At 42.5% G+C, this 19,595-nt stretch overlaps 1 protein-coding gene across 4 annotated transcripts in view; it reads right to left on the bottom strand.

Annotated features, from left to right (window-relative positions):
• The window catches only part of Mapk9 (mitogen-activated protein kinase 9), a 42,898-nt gene that overhangs the window by 13,882 nt on the left and 9,421 nt on the right, over positions 1 to 19,595 (bottom strand). For all 4 annotated transcript variants that reach the window (XM_051167206.1, XM_051167208.1, XM_051167205.1 and 1 more), the window contains exons 3-5: positions 8,967 to 9,096; positions 5,098 to 5,156; positions 2,694 to 2,832 (exon numbers count right to left, since the gene is read on the bottom strand). In XM_051167206.1, coding sequence (XP_051023163.1) covers positions 2,694 to 2,832; positions 5,098 to 5,156; positions 8,967 to 9,096 — 328 coding nt within the window. The remainder of the gene's footprint in view (positions 1 to 2,693; positions 2,833 to 5,097; positions 5,157 to 8,966; positions 9,097 to 19,595) is intronic.

Here is a 19,595-nt window from a genome sequence, read left to right as displayed (position 1 = left end):
TTGATGTACCTGTATGTGTCTCCTCAATGGCCGCTCATACCTTTCCCAGCAGACACAGATGTGAATGAGGCAGGAGTGTACTAGGGATCCAGAAAGAACCAGTAAGACACGGTGGGGGTGCTGGGCAGGGAGCAAGATGGGCACACATTTTCTCCGGTCACCATAGGTTCTATATACTGTGCTGAGCAAAACACACAGTTCTTTGGGCTCTGCCTCACCTGCATGTAGGCAGGAGTGCTGCCCTACAGGACCACATGTTTCTTTTGCAAAAGGCATGTACATGCCACAGTCTCAGGAACTTTCCAGGAGCTGGGGGACATTCTCCCGCCCTTACCTCTGGCTTCAGAGGGAACAAAAAAGTCAGAGAAAACAACTCACCCTTCAAAAATTAATACAGCTTGGGAATCTTAGAAATTATCATAAAGCATACATTTCATTAAATGTGTATTTACAGGGCTGAGGACCACAGCTCAGTGGTAAAGCACTGCCACATATGAACAAGGCCACAGGTTCCTTCTCCAGCACCACACAAAAGGCAGTGTATTTAAGAGACATTAAGAATGCTTTTGGGAGCTGGGTGTGGTGGCATACACCTGTGATCCCAGCGCTCAGTGAGGCAGAGGCAGGAGGGTGGCTGTAAGTTTGAGATCACAAAGTGAGTCTAGGACAGCCAAGGCTATCCAGAGAAACTCTGTTTCCAAAAACAAACAGAATGCTTTCAGGAAGAGGGGTTGGTGGAGACGTCTCAGTGGTTAAGGGCACGGCTGCTCTTCCAGAGGGCCATGTTTTGGTTCCCAACACCCACATGGCAGCTCACAAACACCTATAACTAGTTTCAGGAAAGCTGATGCCTTTTCCTGGCCTCCAATGCATGTGATATCCATATATAAACGCAGACAAACATCCATACACATACAATAAAAATAAATACACTTAAAATAAAGCCTTCTGTAGGAGAGAAACAGCACTGAACTTTATAAGCATCATATTGTTGGTGGAAAATTCAGTATACTAAATAAAACTAAAAAGTATGCTTTCAGTTATTTAGAGGTCTGGGGAATTTTCTAGAAATAGAATGATTCATTAGCAATCTTCTGGTTACTATTTTAAAAGTAAACTTTGCCCTCGGAATGGCGATCATTTGAAATGACCACTGGGTGGCAGCAAAGGCTACACTTTGAATAACAACTTTGTTATGGGTGTACACAAGAGAATGAAATGCCGTAACCCAACACAGGCCTATGGATAGTCTGAAGAAAGGATCAGGTCTGGGGGAAACAAGGACGGGAATGGGGTTGCATTCTGAGAAGCCTTGGCTCAGTGCCTTGTGCTAGACCCAACCTTTCCTGGCACCTAACTGATCAGAGAGAATTCTGCCCAATACTCTGTATTAACAGGCTTCACTGTATCTCAGGGCTCTTCTCTGCGACAGGGAGACAACCTAGGCCAAAAATCAGCATAGAAGCAAGTCCTGACAGTGACAACCATGATGCTCCTTGGCCACTGGCTTTCTCCTGCCCTGAATCTAATTTCCTTGCTCATTAAAAAGGAAGTTTTGGGGCTGGAGAGATGGCTTGGTGGTTAAGAGCACTGACTGCTCTTCTAGAGGACCAGGGGCCAATTCTCAGCAACCACATGGCAGCCCACAACTATCTGTAACTCCCAGATCTGACACTCTCACACAGACATACACACGGGCAAAACATCAATGGATATAAAATAAAATAAAATTAAATAAAAAGCAAGTTTCAAATATACCAAGAATATTAACAATGGTTTGACGTGGGGCCATTTGTATTTTTGAGTTCTTGCCTATTCTTGCAATTTTTCTTTTTCTAAGTTTTAAGTTACTGCAAAGTGAAAAGTTAAAACTCTAAGTTTTAAGTTACCAAAAATTGGCCAGGTGGTAGTGGTGCATGCCTTTAGTCTCAGGACAGCCAGGGCTATACACACACACACAAAACACAACACACACACACACACAGAGTTATCATGAAATGAAAAGTTAAAACAGAAAACAAAACACACACACACACACACACACGCACGCGCACACGCACACACACACACACACACACAGAGTTACCATGAAATGAAAAGTTAAAACAGAAAACAAAGGTTGGTCTGCAGTAAGGTGGCTCCCCATCTCTGTGTCTACAATGGCTGAAGTGCACGGGGCTTGGGCAAGACAGGATTGATCTGAACAGTGTTTTGTGCACGATAAGATTCCATAGCTTAACCTGGATTTTCAAAGAGCCAATTTTTTAAAAAGAAGAAGTTTTTGGAGCTGTGGAGATGGATCAGTGGGTATGAGTGCCTGCTACATAAGCACAGGGATCTGGGTTCAAACCTCCAGCCCCTATGTGAGAAGCCAGCTGTGCTCACACACCCACTGTAACTCCAATGCTATGGGTTTGGGGAAACGTGGAGTCAGGTGATCCCTGGGGCTTGCTGGCTGCCAGCCTCCCTCTAGGTCCAGGTTCCTGTCTCAAGGGAATAAGGCCAAAATTAAACGCTTGACATCCTCCTCTGGCCTCTAAGTATACATAAGTAAGGTGTGCACTCATATACGTGCACATATACCACACGCACACTCACACTATTTCACACACACAAACACTTTCTTTTGTAACTAGATGACTGCCAGCCAAATGGTGATTATTTTAAGACAAAGTCGTTATGTGATTACTCACTCTGTGAATGATACCAGCTGAATGCAGGTGCTTGATGCCACAGAGCATCTGGTAGAGAAGGTACGACATCCTTTCATGGTCCAGCTCCATATGAATAACCTGACATAAGTTAGCATCCATTAGCTCCATAACCAAGTACCTGAGTATTCAAAAGACACCAACCATATTCATTAATATTATTTTTAAAAATCCCTTCATGATTGTTAGATCACAATTGTTAAGAAACAGTAGTAATGGGATCTAAATACTGCACAGCTAAAATAAAAGCCCTTTTAATAAAGAACTTTAAAAGCAGTCAAATGTATAATAGGGCTTTAAAATTTCCAAAAGAACACACAAACAACTAGCTTACCCAATGTCTTTCTGTCTTTCAAATTATAAACAACTTTTTTTTATCATGAAAACAATCTCATACAAACTTTTTTACTTTTCTTTTTTATCTGTGTGTCTGACTATCTATCCACCGACCTACATATCTACCTATCTTCTGTTTGATCATCCTTTTAACATCCATACCATGCTGCTATAGATTCTGCTGGGGCTGCTGATGTGGAAGGTCTATACACAGGCTAAGCGAAAACTGAGCTTTCTGCTCAGGTTCGCTATGTACCTGGACTGCTCTAAAAATGCATCTTGGAGCTAGAAAGATGGCTCAGTAGTTAGGAGCACTTGCTGCTCTTCCAGAGGTCCTGGGTGCAATTTCCAGCAACCACATGGTGGCTAAAAATGAAATCTTTTTTTTTAAAAGCTTTTAAAAGACAGGGTTTCCCTGTATAGCCCTTGCTGTCCTGGAACTCTCTCTCTACAGACCAAGCTGGCCACAACTCAGAGATCCCTTTGTTTCTGCCTCCTGAGTGCTGGGATTAAAGGCGTGCACTACTACCGCCTAGTTGGAAGCTATATTTATGGCTGAACATACAATAACAGAAACTTTCACACTCAAGGTCCACCACTAGCACATGTTTCTAGCTCATGGTGAAAGCATAGCCCCACCCCCACCAAAGAGGTGCTCAGACATAATTCTCCTCCCATTGTTGGTCATGCCATTCTGACTTGGCCTATGCCAAGTCTCTGCTAAAACTGATGACTTACACATTTGCAGAGACCCAAAGGCCAATGTCGAGAATGTGGCTGCTTTCTGTAGCCAACTACTTCCTGTTGGAGTGGTTATAATCAGATACTGGCTGTCCTCTCATAGCACTCACTTTCTTGGTGATATCTGTACCTTGAAGGACCATTTACAGATTATTCTTCCATTCCTCTAGTCCAGGCCTCTCTCCTGAATTCCAGGTTCTTTCCTTTCCACCTACTTCACTGTTGCACTTGGCAATAATGTGTGAGTCCATGTCTAAAACCTACTCCTGACTCCACCTGCTCCCCCCTCCCCCCCTCGAACTCCCCACAGTCTAGTCCTCTCATAGCTCTCTCCGCCTCGGCTGAGAGCCTTCATGTGCGGCTTTCAACTCCTCTCTCACGCTAGCTACCAGCAGATCCTGTGCCTCCACCGTCAAACAGTGTTGATGTCTAATACAATGGTGTCTTGACCCATTACCCACTTGAACCTCTCACACACAATTGCTGTGATTGCCTCCCCATTCTAACTAGGCCTTTTTGTCTGCCTCTCACAGTACATTCTCAGCCCCGCAAAAACCCAATTGTTCTTTTGAAATGTGTCAGGTGGGATCCTTGCTCTGCAGGGAAACCTCAGTCTGACTTCCTTTCCATCTGAACACCACTTCTCTGAGCCCACGCCGCCTGCCCTGTGTGCTCTCCCACTCCAGCCACACAGGTCTCCCGCGGGTAGCAGCACACACCAGCATGCTCCAGTGCTGCTCCTTTGCTCGGGCTTTTTCTTCCACCTCAGTGCCACCTTGTCCCAGTGTCTGCAGAATGCCTCCCTAGCCTCCCTCCTCATGCCCCCGCCTCCCTGTGTCTCTCCTTCATCTATTCTGCGATGAGGAGCTGTGGATGACAACTAGACTAGGTCGAAGGACACTGCGCTGGGAGAGCCTTCTGTGTGCTGGGTCCTGGCGGGCGTTTGGGGCAGTGGTTGCCATGTGGGCCCTAATGCACTACATAAGGAAGCACAGTGCTCAATGTGTATGGACACTTTCCAGCTGAGCAAGCCCCACGAAGATCAAACACATAGAATGAAGGAGGCTCTTCTCCGGGAGCTGAAACAGACTCTTCCTGTGTTTTAGAAGCAGAACACTAGGACTTACATACTATCAGCTCCCTGAGATCTCAGGCTGTCAGACTCAGACTACAAGCTATACTGCTGGTGTCCTTGGTCCTGTGGCACTGGCAGCACCCTAGGGTCTCGAGCTTGTATATAGCCCACTGTTTCCTAAGCATAAAAATCATTAACTTTCTAAATTTTCAATCTGATGCAAAAGATACTTACACATCTTGAAATTCTTCTAGAGTTTTTTGTGGGGTAAACACATTTAACAGGCTAATTATCTAAAAAGAGAAAATTAATTATACTTTAGTATGTCAGATGGATAATAAAACAGAACACTAAAATTAGTAAAGATGTAAAAATGATTGCAGAACTCAATATTTATCATTACTATGGTTGTCACCAAAGCACTCTAGTGCACACCACTGGAAAACTTAACCATCAATTCAAAGTAAGACATGCTATTAATAGAATCACTCACATGCCCCCAGTAACCTAATTATTATTACAGAATTTAAATATATGAAAAAGATAAAAATAATGGTTGGAAGTGTACTAGTTAACATTTTGTGCTTACTGTGGAGACTTAAATACTATATGTAACTTTCTGAAAAGACTTTAAAAGATTTATTTTAGCCAGTCGTGGTGGCGCATGCCTGTAATCCCAGCACTCGGGAGGCAGAGGCAGGCGGATAGCTGTGAGTTCAAGGCCATCCTGGTCTACAAAGCAAGTCCAGGGCAGCCAAGGCTAACACAGAGAGACCTTGTCTGGAAAAACTAAAATAAAGAAAAGAAAAAATTTGTTATTTATACAGTATTCTGCCCACGTGTTGGCCTGCCTACCACAAGAAGGCACCAGATCTCGTTACAGGTGGCTGTAAACTACCATGTGGTTACTGGGAATTGAACTCAGGACCTCTGGAAGAGCAGACGGTGTTCTTAACCACTGAACCATCTCTCCAGTCCCTCTGAAAAGATTTTAAATGGGAAGGCTGAGCTGGTACTTTATGGTCATGATGATGAGGCCTCATGGCCTTACATTCCTCTAAGAGACTAAGCCGCTGACATCACTGCTTGCTCCTTGTGGCCTCCGAGCTTGCAACCCATGTATTTCAAGCACACACCCTCAATCATCTCACAAGAAAAAGGCAAATTACTAATTACATATACAAGGGAACCAGCAAAAAGGGGAAGGAAACTGCACCCACCTTTCAGTCTTGGGGAACAAAGTCTAAAACACTGAAGTATAAAGCAGAGAAGAATACGGGCAAACATTTCTATCGTTCTGGTGTGATAAAATATTTTCTAAGCATGATAGGAAACCTAGGATATCTAACTACATTAATAGAAAGCCAAAGTTAAAAAAAAGTCAGCATACTAAAGCAACACATGAGGTCAAATGGGAAAGGGGAAAACAGTTGAAGCTGGACATGGGTGGCATGTCTGTCACTTTATCACTGATAAAGGCTGAGGTAGGAGATTGCAAGTTTGAGGCCAGCTACAGAGTTCAAAGCTAGCTGGGCTTATAAATGAATTAAAAAAGACACCAAAAAGTTTAAAAGAAAAATAGAGCCACAGATCAGGCATGGTGGCACATGCCTTTAATCCCAGCACTCGGGAGGCAGAGGCAGGTGGATTGATGTGAGTTCAAGGCCAGCGTGGTTTACAAAGTGAGTTCAAGACAGCCAAGGCTGTACAGAGAAACCCTGTCTCAAAAAACCAAACCAAACCAAAAAACAAAACAAAACAAAACAAAAGAACCACAACAATGAAAAGCAAATTTTCAATGAAATAAAAATAATTGGGACTTCTGATATGACTCAGTGAGGACTAAAGTTCAGACTCCCAACACCCACATAAACGCCAATGGGAATGGTGGCCCACTTGTCCTCTCAGAGCAGAGCCCGCAGGATAGAGATAGGGGATCACTAGAGCAAGCTGGCTTGCTAGACGAGCCAAATTAGGTTCAAGTGAGACACGTCGCTTCAATATATAATGCGGAGATTCATGAAAACATCTGACATCGGCCTCTGGCCTCCACATGTACACTCAGACCTGTAACAGTATGCCCACACATGTGCAAATATGAACACAGGTGCACACACAAAATCCCAAAAACATGAAAAGAAATTCAACCTTATAGATAAAAACTAAGATTATTTGTCATGTATCAGATTGGCAAAAGAAAAACAAAAGCAGTACTACATAGTGCTGGGGGAATCTGAAGCAAACTGCTCTCAGAAGCTTTTCATCAAAGTATAAACCTACAGGATGCCTTGACATTAGCTTGTCAGCATGTACAAAAACCGGGATTGTATGTACTGTTTGACCAGCAATAACTTACCTGGGTATATGTACCAAATTTTATGAATGAGCATATTCACTGTATCATGGCTTCTAATAGGGAAAAAAACTGGAAATAACCTACCCAAACAACATGGTTTGTGTCTTAGTTTGTTCTCTGTGGCTGATATAAAACACTATAACAAGTCTTATTTGCCTATGGTTTATAATCTATCGAGAAGGGAACTCAGGACAGAAACTCAAGGAAGGAACCTGGAGGCAGGAACTGAAGCTGAGGCCAAGAAAGAACACCGTTACTGGCTTGCTCAATTTGCTTCTTTAAATACACTCCAGGAGCACTGGGCCCTCCCACAGCAGTCACTAATGACTTGTCTATAGGCCAATCTGATGAAGGCATTTTCTCAATTGAGGTTCCCTCTTCTCAGATGACGCTAGCTTGTGTCAAGTTGACAAAAATACTGACCAGCACAATTTGTTAACTAAGTTATTGTCTATCTGTATATGCAACCATTTACAGGTGTGTTCGTCAAAGTATATGAAATTTAGCAACATTCCACTTGGGGTAAAAAGAGGAAGAATAGCATAATTGATTTTGTTTATACATATGTGAACATACATAAACAAGTATGCTCACTAAAACGTTCATGCTAGTGACCTATGGCTGAGGGGCCCAGGGACTTTTGCTTTCTAAGTTATATTATCTGAATTTTTAAAAGTAATAAACATATATTTTGTAAACTGACAAAAATTAAAAATAAAACATATGCCATGTGGTGTTGGTACATGCCTTTAACCCCAGCACTTGGGAGGCAGAGGCTAGCGAGTCTCTGTGAATTCGAGGCCAGCCTGGTCTGTAGAGCAAGTTTCAGGACAGCCAGGGCTGTTACACAGAGAACCCCTGTCTCAAAGAATAAACTGATCATAGTCACATAATTAATGTCACTATATGGAAAGATCTAGCACACGTGTTGAAACAAAGGGGAACAGACAAAGTTTAGTATAATCATTAATATATTCTCCACTCATCTACATCTGGAGAAGGATGTCATGAACTGACCTCCTCCTGAGAAGATGGCGAGGTGGGTAAAGGCACTAGTCATAAAGCCTGCTGGTGACTGACCTGAGCTGGACCCCAGGGGCCCACAGGGTACAAAAGGCAAACCAGTTAGGGTTAGGGTTAGACAGGGTTAGAGTTTGGGTTAGAGTTAGGGTTTAGGGTTAGAGGATAGGTTTAGGAGTTAGGGTCACGGTCAGGGGTAGGTTTAGGGTCAGGGTTATGGTCAGGGTAGGGTTAGGGTCAGGCTCATGGTCAGAGGTAGGGTTAGGGTCAGGCTCAAAGTTAGAGGTAGAGTTAGGGCTTAGAGGTAGGTTAGAAGTAGCATTAGGGTTGGGGTTAGGGTTAGTCAGGGGTAGGGGTTGAGGTTCGGGTTAGAGTTAGTCAGGGGTAGGGTTAGGATTATGGCTATGGTTAGAAATAGGGTTACTCAGAGTTACGGTGAGTATCAGCGGTAGGATTAGGGTGATTCCGGCTGCTTGTCTTCTAGGTTAGAGTTAGGGTTAGTTGAGGTCAGGGTTAGACAGGGTTAGGGTAAGGGGTAGGGTGACTCTGGCAGCTTGTCCTCTGATCTCCACAGTGAGCAGTGGCATAACCTGCTCCTCCCCAATAATTAGATGTAATAAAGGATATTTTTAATTTTATCAATACATTTCATCTTTCTATAGTTTCTCTCATCATCAGCTAATCTTCCATCTGATCACAGCACAGAGAAGGACCATCAGTAACTTACATTTTTATGGTTGACACACTTTAAGAGGACGAGTTCGCGGTAGGCTCTCTTTGCGTGCGTTTGGTTTTGAAAAGGACGGCTTAACTTCTTGACAGCAACATTTATCCCAAGAACTGTATCAAAAGCAGCACTATAATTAGGAGATATAATAAACAGCCTATTAAAATGGCTTTTGAAAATAGCAACAGAGAAATACAATTGATGTACTATCTTTCAAAGCAAGTAACAAGACAAGGAGAAGTGTTTCTGCTCTTCCCCAGTCAGGCTTTATGTACATATGGAAGGGGAAGTGGCCAAGCGGGCAGCCTGGTCTAGCCCTCCCCAGAGGCACCACGCTTTTCAGCTGCAGCTGGAGTGGGAGTCTGCAATTCTTTCCACTTATAATTCTCAGTTAGCTAAGATTAGCAGGTTCAGAACCAGGTAATTTAATCCAAAGCATGTAACACAGGTCAAGGAATGAAATGTTCAGTTTGGACACACCAAGAAACCGAGAACTTCCTTGTTATCATTGATTGAAATGTCAGTATACTCTAAAGTGTCGTGGAGCTGCCATGGTTGAGCTCATGGAAGGAATTTAATAAATCTATGTTTTGACTGATTATGCTTTCCCAGGCCAAAGAATCTGAAAGGAAGCAGAAGCCAAAGCCTCAGCTTGTGGCAAATTCCCAAGATACAAAACCCCAGTGTAAGCACTTGCTGTATATACAGTTCTGATGGAAAGGACACCTCCTCTTATAAGGGTAAGATCTAAGGCTCCAGTTTCCTGTGCGCACATCCCGTCATGAAACTTAGGGCTAATTTCTCTCCAGAAACTGGATATGAAAAAGTGAACGGCACAATGGCACGTTTTCAGGTTTCCAGCTAAGCATTACACAGTGTCACCAGTACAAAGGCCTTTGGATGGCTCAACAGGGGCTCAGGCTGCTAAACACAACCTGGGGGCCCAGGCATAACTTTTGTGTGTGTTTTGGTTTTTGGTTTTTCGAGACAGGGTTTCTCTGTGTAGCCTTGGCTGTCCTGGACTCACTTTGCAGAGATCCACCTGCCTCTGCGCCGCCCCCTCCCCTCGCGTTCTGAGATTAAAGGCAAGCATCACCACACCCAGCCAGACATCACTTTAAACAGTTTCTGTGAATTTATTCTCACTACTTTGTAATATTGTTTATCTTTACTCTTTTCTGTTCTGTTCAACAGCTCTAACTTAGTTAGACCTGGGTTGTTTTTGTTTTTTTTGTTTTTTCAAGACACAGTTTCTCTGTGTAGCCTTGACTGTCCTGGACTCACTTTGTAGGCCAGGCTGTCCTCAAACTGGCAGAGATCCACCTGCCTCTGCCTCCCGAGTGCTGGGATTAAAGGTGTGCACCACCACGCCCGGCAATTAGACCTGTTTTTAACTTAAAGGCTGTATACTGTAGAACTGGCTAAGAAGAACCACTGCATTTATTACATTTATATGGATGCACATATGTACAAGTCATAGGTGAGCCCACATGCTCAAAGGCAAACTTATTACACAGATGAATGTAATAATGAAGAAAATCTATTGTGAAAGAAATCCTTATTGTACATGTGTACATGTGTATATATTTCTTAGACTCAACTTTCTGATCTAGAAAAGATTTTGTCTAAATTTTCAGATAAACAGAAGTTATGACTGAGTTTATGGGCACTACAGAATAACATGGTGTCTCCCATTAATAACACTACTACACTGTGTTGGTTTTTTCTTTTCTATTTTCTTTTTCTTTGAGTCAGGGTTTCTCTATGCAGTCCTGAAACTTACTATATAAACCATGTTAGCCTTGAACTCAGAGGTCTGCCTGCCTCTGGCTCCGGTGTACTGGGATTAAGAGCGTGTACTGCCTTACCCTTCTTATACTGTGTTTTTTTAAATTGCTAAGAGAATAGATGTTAAGTGTTCTCACTGCAGAAATCATGTAAGACATGTGTATATAAATTAGCTGCATTTATTTTATAATGTACGTATACTTTGAAACTATGTATGTGTGTGTGTATGTATATATGTGTGTGTGTTGACTAGTTTTTTGCCTACTTGATATAAGCTAGAGTCATTCTGCAAGAGGTTATCTCAACTGAGAAGATGCCCCCACCAGACTAGCCTGTGGGGCATTTTCTAGACTAATGACTGATGTGGGAGGTCCAGCCCATTATGAGTGGTACCACCCCTGGGTAAGCGGTCCTGGATGGTATAAGAAAACAAACTAAACAAACCAGGAGGAGCAAGTCAGTCAGCATCACTCTCCATGGTCTCTGCTTCAGTTCCTGCCCTGACTTCCCTGGACTACAAATAAACCCTTCTTTCCTCATGTTGTTTTTGATCATGGTGTTTTTATAACAGCAACAGAAACCTAACTAAGGCAATAAAATAAACATACACCTAGGTCAGTTAAACTTTTTTTGGCATACAAATTCTAACGGCTTGGAGACAGGTTCCTCCACTCCTGCTCAAGCTACAGGAACAAAGACCTGCACCTACCCATGTTTTCTGTACTGGTGACCGGCTTTTAACTCAAAAGTACAGACACTTCCTGGTATGAAACTAAGGGTCTAGCTGCTCACTCGACACCTTCAACCGCTTGCAGCTTTGTTCTGACGCTATTTCAGGGCTCCTTTGTCAGTGAGTTAATGCACCTAATCTTGCTCCCCCCCCCCCATTATGTTCCACCCTGTGCTCTCTTTACCCTCTTCGCTCTTCCTCCAAACCTTTGTCTTAAGCAATTGTGCTTGCTTGCGTCTTCATGTTAAACGGACAGCTAAGCCTCTGTGCTGCTTCTCTCAGCTGTCTACAAACCATGACAGCCAACAGGAAAGCACATGTACACATTTAAACATTACCAGGTACAGAGCTGGGATTATGCTTCACTTCCCAAAGACCACACCAGTTGCTGCCGGTTGCATACAGAAAATTAGAATGTCTGCTACATGGAGCCAGCTGGGTTCTCTGTCTTTCCAGCTACCAAGTGCTTGGACATCCCACCTTTGTTTCTATGCAGACCACACCTCTTCCTATACTTCCTTCCACAAGTTTCTAATAAACATTTTTTTTTTCCTAAGAGAAGAAAAACTCGGCTGGGCACAGTGGCACACGTCTGTAATCCTAGCACTCTAGAAGACAGAAGCAGGCACATCGCTGTGAGTTTGAGGCCAGCAAGGTCTACAAAGTGAGTCCAGGACAGTCAAGGCTACACAGAGAAACCCTGCCCTGAAAAAAAAAAACAAAAAACAAAAAAGAAAAAGGAAAAAGAAAAAAGCCTGTCACCAGTACCATGTCCTCCCACTCTGACATCTATCTTGGGATTGATCCATCCTTTTTTGAAGACATCTCAAAGCTTGCTTCACGGAATTTAGCCTGAGATTCTTGTCTGGCCTCTTGTCCTGCATGTTCTTGTGCTGTCTTGATTGTTGGAGTGTGTCCTTAAGAACGTCCCCAGACACCATACATGGAAGAGAAATGATCTTATTCTACCCTTGTCTTTGACTGACAGTCTGTTTTTTCAGCTGAAAATCTATTTTCTCTCAGAATGTTAAGGCCACTGATCTATTGCTCCCCAGTTCTGAGAGCTGTAGATGAGGGAGGCGTGTATGTCAGTCACTGCTTTGCTTTGCTTTTGTTCCTCTGCTCAATAACACATCACAAAGAGCCATGCTCTATTGGTGCCCCAAAGTCCCCTTAATAACCCCTTCTAATTGTCCACCAGAGGCGAAAATAACCTCTGACTTTTTTCTTTTCTTTTTTTCTTTTACTTTTGTGAGGCAGAGTTTCTCTGAGTAGCCCCAGCTGTCCTGGAACTAGCTCTGTAGACAAGGCTAGCCTCGAACTCAGAGATTTTCTTGCCTCTGACTCCCAAGTGCTGGGATTAAAGGTGTGCAGCACCAACCCAAGCCTGACCTAGCTTCTGGCTTTTATGGCAATCACTTTCTTGCTTTCATAAAGTCAACATGTGCTCTTACATATAACCCTATCGCTTATTTTTGTCATTTTTTTTTTTTAGATGTCTCTGACTTTTCACTCAACACCGTATTATGACTCACTCACTAGTCAGAGTACTATAATTCACTTTGTCTGTCATTGCTGTAATATTCCTTTGTGTGACTGTCACTAATTTAGTTATTTTCGGTTTTGAAGTGTTGACAAGAATCACTGCCATCGACATTCATGTGCATGGCTCCATTCCCTCAAGCATGCATCTCATACATGCAGGTGGCCAGGTGGGAATGCATAGGTTCCATCAGTGTCTATGTCCATCAGCTGTGAGCCAAGAGTCCATGACTGAGGGCTGGATGTGAACATCTTCACCAATACTTGGTTGGCATCATGAACGACTTACTTTTTACCCTCTGGATTGATTGTATTTCACCATGTACATGAGAATTTTGTAGAGTTTTTTGTTTTGTTTTGTTTTTGTTTGTTTTCTTTTTGTTTGTTGGTTGGTTGGTTGGTTTTTCAAGACAGGGTCTCTGTGTTAGCCGTCCTGGACTCCCTTTGTAGACCAAGCTGGCCTTAAACTCACAGTGATCCACCTGCCTCTGCCTCCCGAGTGCTGGGATTAAAAGCATGTGCCACCACGCTGGCCTGTTTTTTGTTGCTGTTGTTTTGAGACATGGTTTCTGTGTAAACCTGGCTGTCCTGGACACACTTTGTAGACCAGGATGGCCTCGAACTCACATTGATCCGCCTGCTTCTGCCTCCCGAGTACTGGGATTACAGGCGTGCACCCCGGTGCCAGGCTTTGTAGAGGAATTTTAATCCAGCAACATAGCTACTCTGGCTAGAATATAGACATGGCCTCAGTGCACACCTTTAGTCCCAAACAATGAAAGTAAAGTTAGTTGGTAGAAGGAAGCATCCATGTCTGAAAGGAATGTCTAATTGAGGGACAGAAAGTAAGGAATGAGAGAAAGATTTGACAGAATAGGATACACCTAACTCTCATGAGAACATTAGGGGAAAGAGGTGACTTATGGGAGAGCAGTGAAGGGAGAGGGAGAGGAGGTGGTTTTACTGGGAGAGTTTTACAGAGACAGGTTGAAGACAGAACAAGATGGACACAGTGAAGACAGAATGAACCAGAGAATAAGAAGGAGCCAGAAGATCAGAACAGATTTCTACAGATAGTTTTAAGACCAAGCAGAACAATTCAGTCAGAAGCTGAGAGAAGCCAGTTTGACTCAGTCGGCTTGGAGAGGAGTTTGAGCAAGGACAGTTGAGTTGAACCAGCCAGCCAGAGTTCAAAAAGAGCTAGAAAGGGTGAGCTTATTCAGCTCAGAAGCTAAAAACATTCTAGACCTAGATTAGATTGTACAGAAACTAGAAGCTTCCAGGACTAGGCCTAGGTTAGTAGATAAAGGTAGTAAGCCTCAGAGACAACAATTACTTCAGGAGAATAAAAGATACATATACAGAACACTGTTTTAATTTGCACTCTGTGATAGAGAATGGTCATCAGATAATAAATGTGAGTTACTTTAAACCTCCAATTTTGTGGCAATTTATTATGAAGCAATAAAAAATTAACACATCATCTCTGTTGTATTTCTACTTTTGGGCCTCTAAGGCTTCATTCTGAGTATTTTCTGCTGATATATCTTCCACATTGCTAATTTTTCAATTATGTCTAATATTTGCCAACATGTTGTTTCAATTTGTAATTCAATTACCATAGCTTTCACTTTCACGTCTATAATTTCCACTTAATTTTAATGATGCTGAGATCACCTGTTGATCTGGTCCTTTTGTCTTATCTCCTGTGTGTCTTGCCATTTTGTTGTTGGTGGTTTTTGTTTTTTTATTTTTATTTTTATTTTTATTTATTTATTTATTTATTTTGAGACAAGGTCTCTCTGTGTAGCCTTGGCTATCCTGGACTCACTTTATAGTCCAGGCTGGCCTCGAACTCACAGCGATCCACACCTGCCTCTGCCTCCCGAGTGCTGGGCTTAAAGGCGTGCGCCACCACTGCCCGGCTGTCTTACCATTTTGTGTATGTGTTGGACCTTGCATTTATAAAGCTGCTCTAGAAATAGTATGAAATCCAGGTCCATGCTATCCTTCTTCAGAATTACATTTGCTTCTACTGGGCACATGGGGCACTAACAGTTTAGGTGCACCTCTGTGTAAGTTCAACAAGTGGATGATGGCTGGATGCTGAGTGGTAGCGCCTCACTCAAGTTAACCCCATTGCCTCTAGAGTGTGGCCTTCCAATGGCACCAAAACAAAGCAGAGGAAGTTCTCTAGGCCCTAGAGAGCCACAGGATCTAATTCCCATTCTCTAGCTACAAGGACAGTTGAAGCAGTCCCTTTCAGAATTCAAATGACGCCCCCAAAAGTCAGCCTCTTGATGGGCTTCCTATACTAGGTTTGCCTGATGTAATACTGATTCTTCAGTAACTTACTAGCTCTCTAAGGACAAATGCTGAGCATGCAGAATGCTGGTGGCAAAGTGTAATCTGTTACATAGATGTGTTTTAACGTTCCTGGCTATAGCCTCCTCCCCATTCCATCCTCATTTTCTGTACTGTGATTTCTACATTTACAGTGCCCTGGGGGTTCTGTGGTGGAAAGGCGCCCTTTCTTGTTTCAAACGAGCCTCTATTTACTCTCACTTCCTTTGCAGTGTTATCTGGATCAGCCCCCAACTTATTTTAGTGTTGCAGAAATTTACTGGAATTTTTCATTCACTGATTATTGTCATTCTCTTTTGTTTAACTCTTTGATTTAGCATCTTAAATCAGAAGTTTCAAGCCATCATTTTAGAGGTGAAAATGTAAAGACTCATTGGGACACAGTGGACTGCCCAAGGTCACAAAGATCTTTGGCCAAGGATCTGCCCTGGCTTCAGAACTCAAGTCTCCTGTCTCACGAAATTCTGTGCTTCACACCAAGAACCTCCTTATCAAAGACATGTTATTCTGGACATTATTTATGGTTTGTTTATATTAATAAAGAAAAAAAAACAACTTAAAGACAGATCAATGTTCATGCTTACAGAAAGCTGAAAGGAAAGCATGTGAGATCTACCTGTACTAATTATTTTTCATTAAGATTGTAACTGTTAAGCAGGTGTGGTGGCACACACCTTTAATCCCAGCACTCACGAGGCAGAGCCAGGCGGATCGCTGTGAGTTCGAGGTTAGCCTGGTCTACAAAGCAAGTCCAGAACAGCCAAGGCTACATAGAGAAACCCTGTCTCGAAAAAAACCAAAAAAGAAAAACCAAAAACAAAAAAAGATTGTAACTGTTACTCCTAGAAAATTCAAGACCCAATATTAAAAACGTAAGAAGCCAAGCATGGTGAGTGCTGATCTAATCTCAGCACTCAGGAAGCATAGGGCCACTGTGAGTTCGAGGTTAGCCTGGTCTACAAAGCGAGTCTAGAACAGCTAAGGCTACACAGAGAAACCCTGTCTCAAAAATTAAAAAACAAAACAAAACAAAACAACAACAACAACAAAAAAAAAAATCTTAAGGAAAAGGGGTAAGCATGTCACAGAACCACAGGTTTATATTTTGGGCTGGACACCTCAGGGATTAGAAGAGGAAAGGGAAAGTACACACTAAATCTTGAGTAAATAGCAAATACATTTTAGTTGGCATTTATACTCTAAAGTGATAACATTAAAAAACTTATTTCCTAATAACTTTTTACTATCATCTTCTAAGAAAAAAAAAAAAAAAAGAATAGAAACAAATCAAACATGCCAACACTGTAAAGACAATTTGCAGCAGGAGGAGGGGGTCTGGGATTGCAGCTCAATAATGGAGGCTTGCTGAGCACACCTGAAGGCTTGCTGAGCACACCTGAAGGCTTGCTGAGCACACCTGAAGGCTTGCTGAGCACACCTGAAGGCTTGCTGAGCACACCTGAAGCCCTGAGTCTGAGCGCTTAGCACTGTAAACAAAAGCAAAGATAAAATCAGGGTCAGAATATTTTATCGTGGTCCCCGCTCTTACCTTTAACTCTGTAAGTCACCAGACCAGCCTGCACTGTGGTTCCCGTGCACACCTGAACTGACCAGTTTAGAAACCACAGCCTGGTACTAGTATATTTTATTTCTCAAAACTGTAAAAACATACATGATTCTATAGTAGCTTCTAGTGCTGTTCTGTGGCCAATGAATGGCCACAACTTATTGATTTTAAAAACACAAATTTATTATCTTACATTTCTGGAGTTCAAAATGAGTCCTAAGGGGCTAAAAGGAAGGTCAGCTGAGCTGTGATCCTCATGGAAGAACCTCTGGAAAGAATCCATTCCCTTCCTTTTTCCAGCTTCTAGCAGCTTCCTGCAGTCCTGTCCCTTAGCACTCCACACTCTGTGATCACGCTTCTCTGACCAGGACATTCCTGACTCCCCAATCCTCCCACCTCAAGATCATTGATTTGTTGCTTTGTTTTTCAGATGGGGTCTCATTTTGAAGCCCAGGATGACCTTGAACTCACTGCATAGCCCAGCCTGACCTGCTACTTACAGTAATTTTCCTGCTTCCACTCATTGGATGTTAAGATCATTAATATGAGCCAGGCGTGGTGGAGAGGCAGGCAGGTGGATCGCTGTGAATTGGAGGCTAGCCTGGTCTACAGAGTGAGTTATAGGACAGCCAAGGCTACACAGAGAAAACCTGTCTCAAAAAACAAAAAACAATAACAACAACAACAAAAGATCATTAACATACTTAAGTCTGCAAAGTCCCTTTTACCCTGTAAGGTCATACAATCACATGAGTCCAGGGTTAGGAGGTAGCTATCTCTGAGGAGGAATTATTCAGCCCATCACACCCCTAAAAGCTCACGGGTAGATATTTTTAAAGTATGATGCTGACAAAATAAAGCTCTAGATCACCAATTAACAGCAAAAAGGTTAGATCTTAACAAGCAATGACAGAAAATCAGAGTCTATTGTCAAAGTAGCAGCTTACCCATTGTTGAGTCTATTTGAGCAAAAGTAAACTTTTTTTGTTTTGCTTTAATAGGAAAGTGCCATTACCAGATCATCCCCTGTCCTATCTAATACCAGAGGATAAATACAAAAGAGAAAGGGGCAGGTGCAATTGCTTTTGAAATTTTACTTTCCTATATTACAACATAGGAGGTAGGAGGATACTATAAAACTGTCAGTTACAGTTACTAAATTATACATATGCATGCATGTATGTATACATGGGCATATATATGTGTGTATGCACATGTGTATATGTGTATGTATGTAGATACATAGGTATGCATATCTGTGTATGTATCCATATGTATCCATGTGTGTATATATACATACATAAGTATGTACATCTGGATATATATATGCATGTCCATATGTATGTATGCACACATGCATACATATATATGTAACATACATATGTATGCATGCTTTTATCTGGTGCTGGCAAGAAACCCAGGTACTTCCATACACTAGGCAAGTGCTCTATCAATGAGCTTCCTCTCTAGCCCTAAATAGTTCGTCAATGCAATCATTGTCCTATAAAGGTGAATATAATTTATTAAGAATATCTAAAGAGGTATTTAATGAATATTGATTTTTTTCATTATGAAGATTCTAAGCAGAGATTAGGTCAGAGTCCTGGTCATACAAAAAGTAGCAGTGACTCAAAGTCATTGAGCTTTAACTAAGTGCAATAAGGTCCCAGGAGACCAGCAGCCGTCTTAGACCCAGACCTACTCCTAAAACAAAACAAATGTCAATGCGGCTTACAAGGCCTCAGCTCCGCCACAGACACAGACATATGGCACATCTCATGTGATTATATCAGATGCGCTACTCATTTTATTTTTAACCTGCAAAAACAAGTCAGTAATGGGCCGAGTGGGATAGACGAAACCGCTATTTAATACAAATGCTCAGTCCACCCCATAAAGTAAACTCTCCCAAGGTAATTCCTGTCCCTCTTCTTCCAGCCTCTTGTCAAATTACTATTTCCAGATAAGAAAAAGGTTACAAGGCAAGTGAATATAACTTCCTGTTACCACCCATGTCTCCTTACCTGAACCATGCACTGACTTAAAAACCTTTCTTGTCACAAAGAGTTTAAGTTCACCCTGATCATCTCCAGGGTGAAAATTCAAAATCTCAGTGTTCCAAAACTGAAGCTCTTGAGCATTTCTATGGTACTCAGAGTGCTGGAGTCTGGAGCACTTCAGATTTCAGGGTTAGAGGTGCCCATCAGGACATACAGACACTGAAAAATGTGGGAAACCCTAAACTCAGAATTACCCTGCTCCCGAGCAGCTCAGAAAAAAGATGCTCCTTGTGCACCAGTGCACACTAGCAGTGGGAGCTAGGACCCCACTGCACTGCAGTCCTGAGCACCCAGGGGCCCCACAGCAGATCTCCTGATCGGAGTCTACAGCACGCCTCAGCTGAAGCGCACTAATGACTAAGCTCAGCATCTTCACAGGAAACCAAACCTCTCCTCCAGGAATGCCTCGGAGAGTTCCTTCATTTTCAATCCTCTTTGCCTAACAGCTATAAACATTGCGTGTCAGTATGTTATTACAATTTCTTTTAAAGACAAAAATAATCTTGTTGACTGGGGGAGAGGGGAACTTTGTCCAGAAAACTTCAGTCTAAAAAATGTTGGGGAGGCCCTGACAACAG

This window comes from Acomys russatus, chromosome 25, assembly GCF_903995435.1.
Source record: "Acomys russatus chromosome 25, mAcoRus1.1, whole genome shotgun sequence".
Lineage (NCBI taxonomy): Eukaryota > Metazoa > Chordata > Mammalia > Rodentia > Muridae > Acomys > Acomys russatus.
The sequence above is the reverse complement of the archived record's forward strand: the minus strand, read 5'-3'. Positions and strand labels throughout refer to the sequence as shown.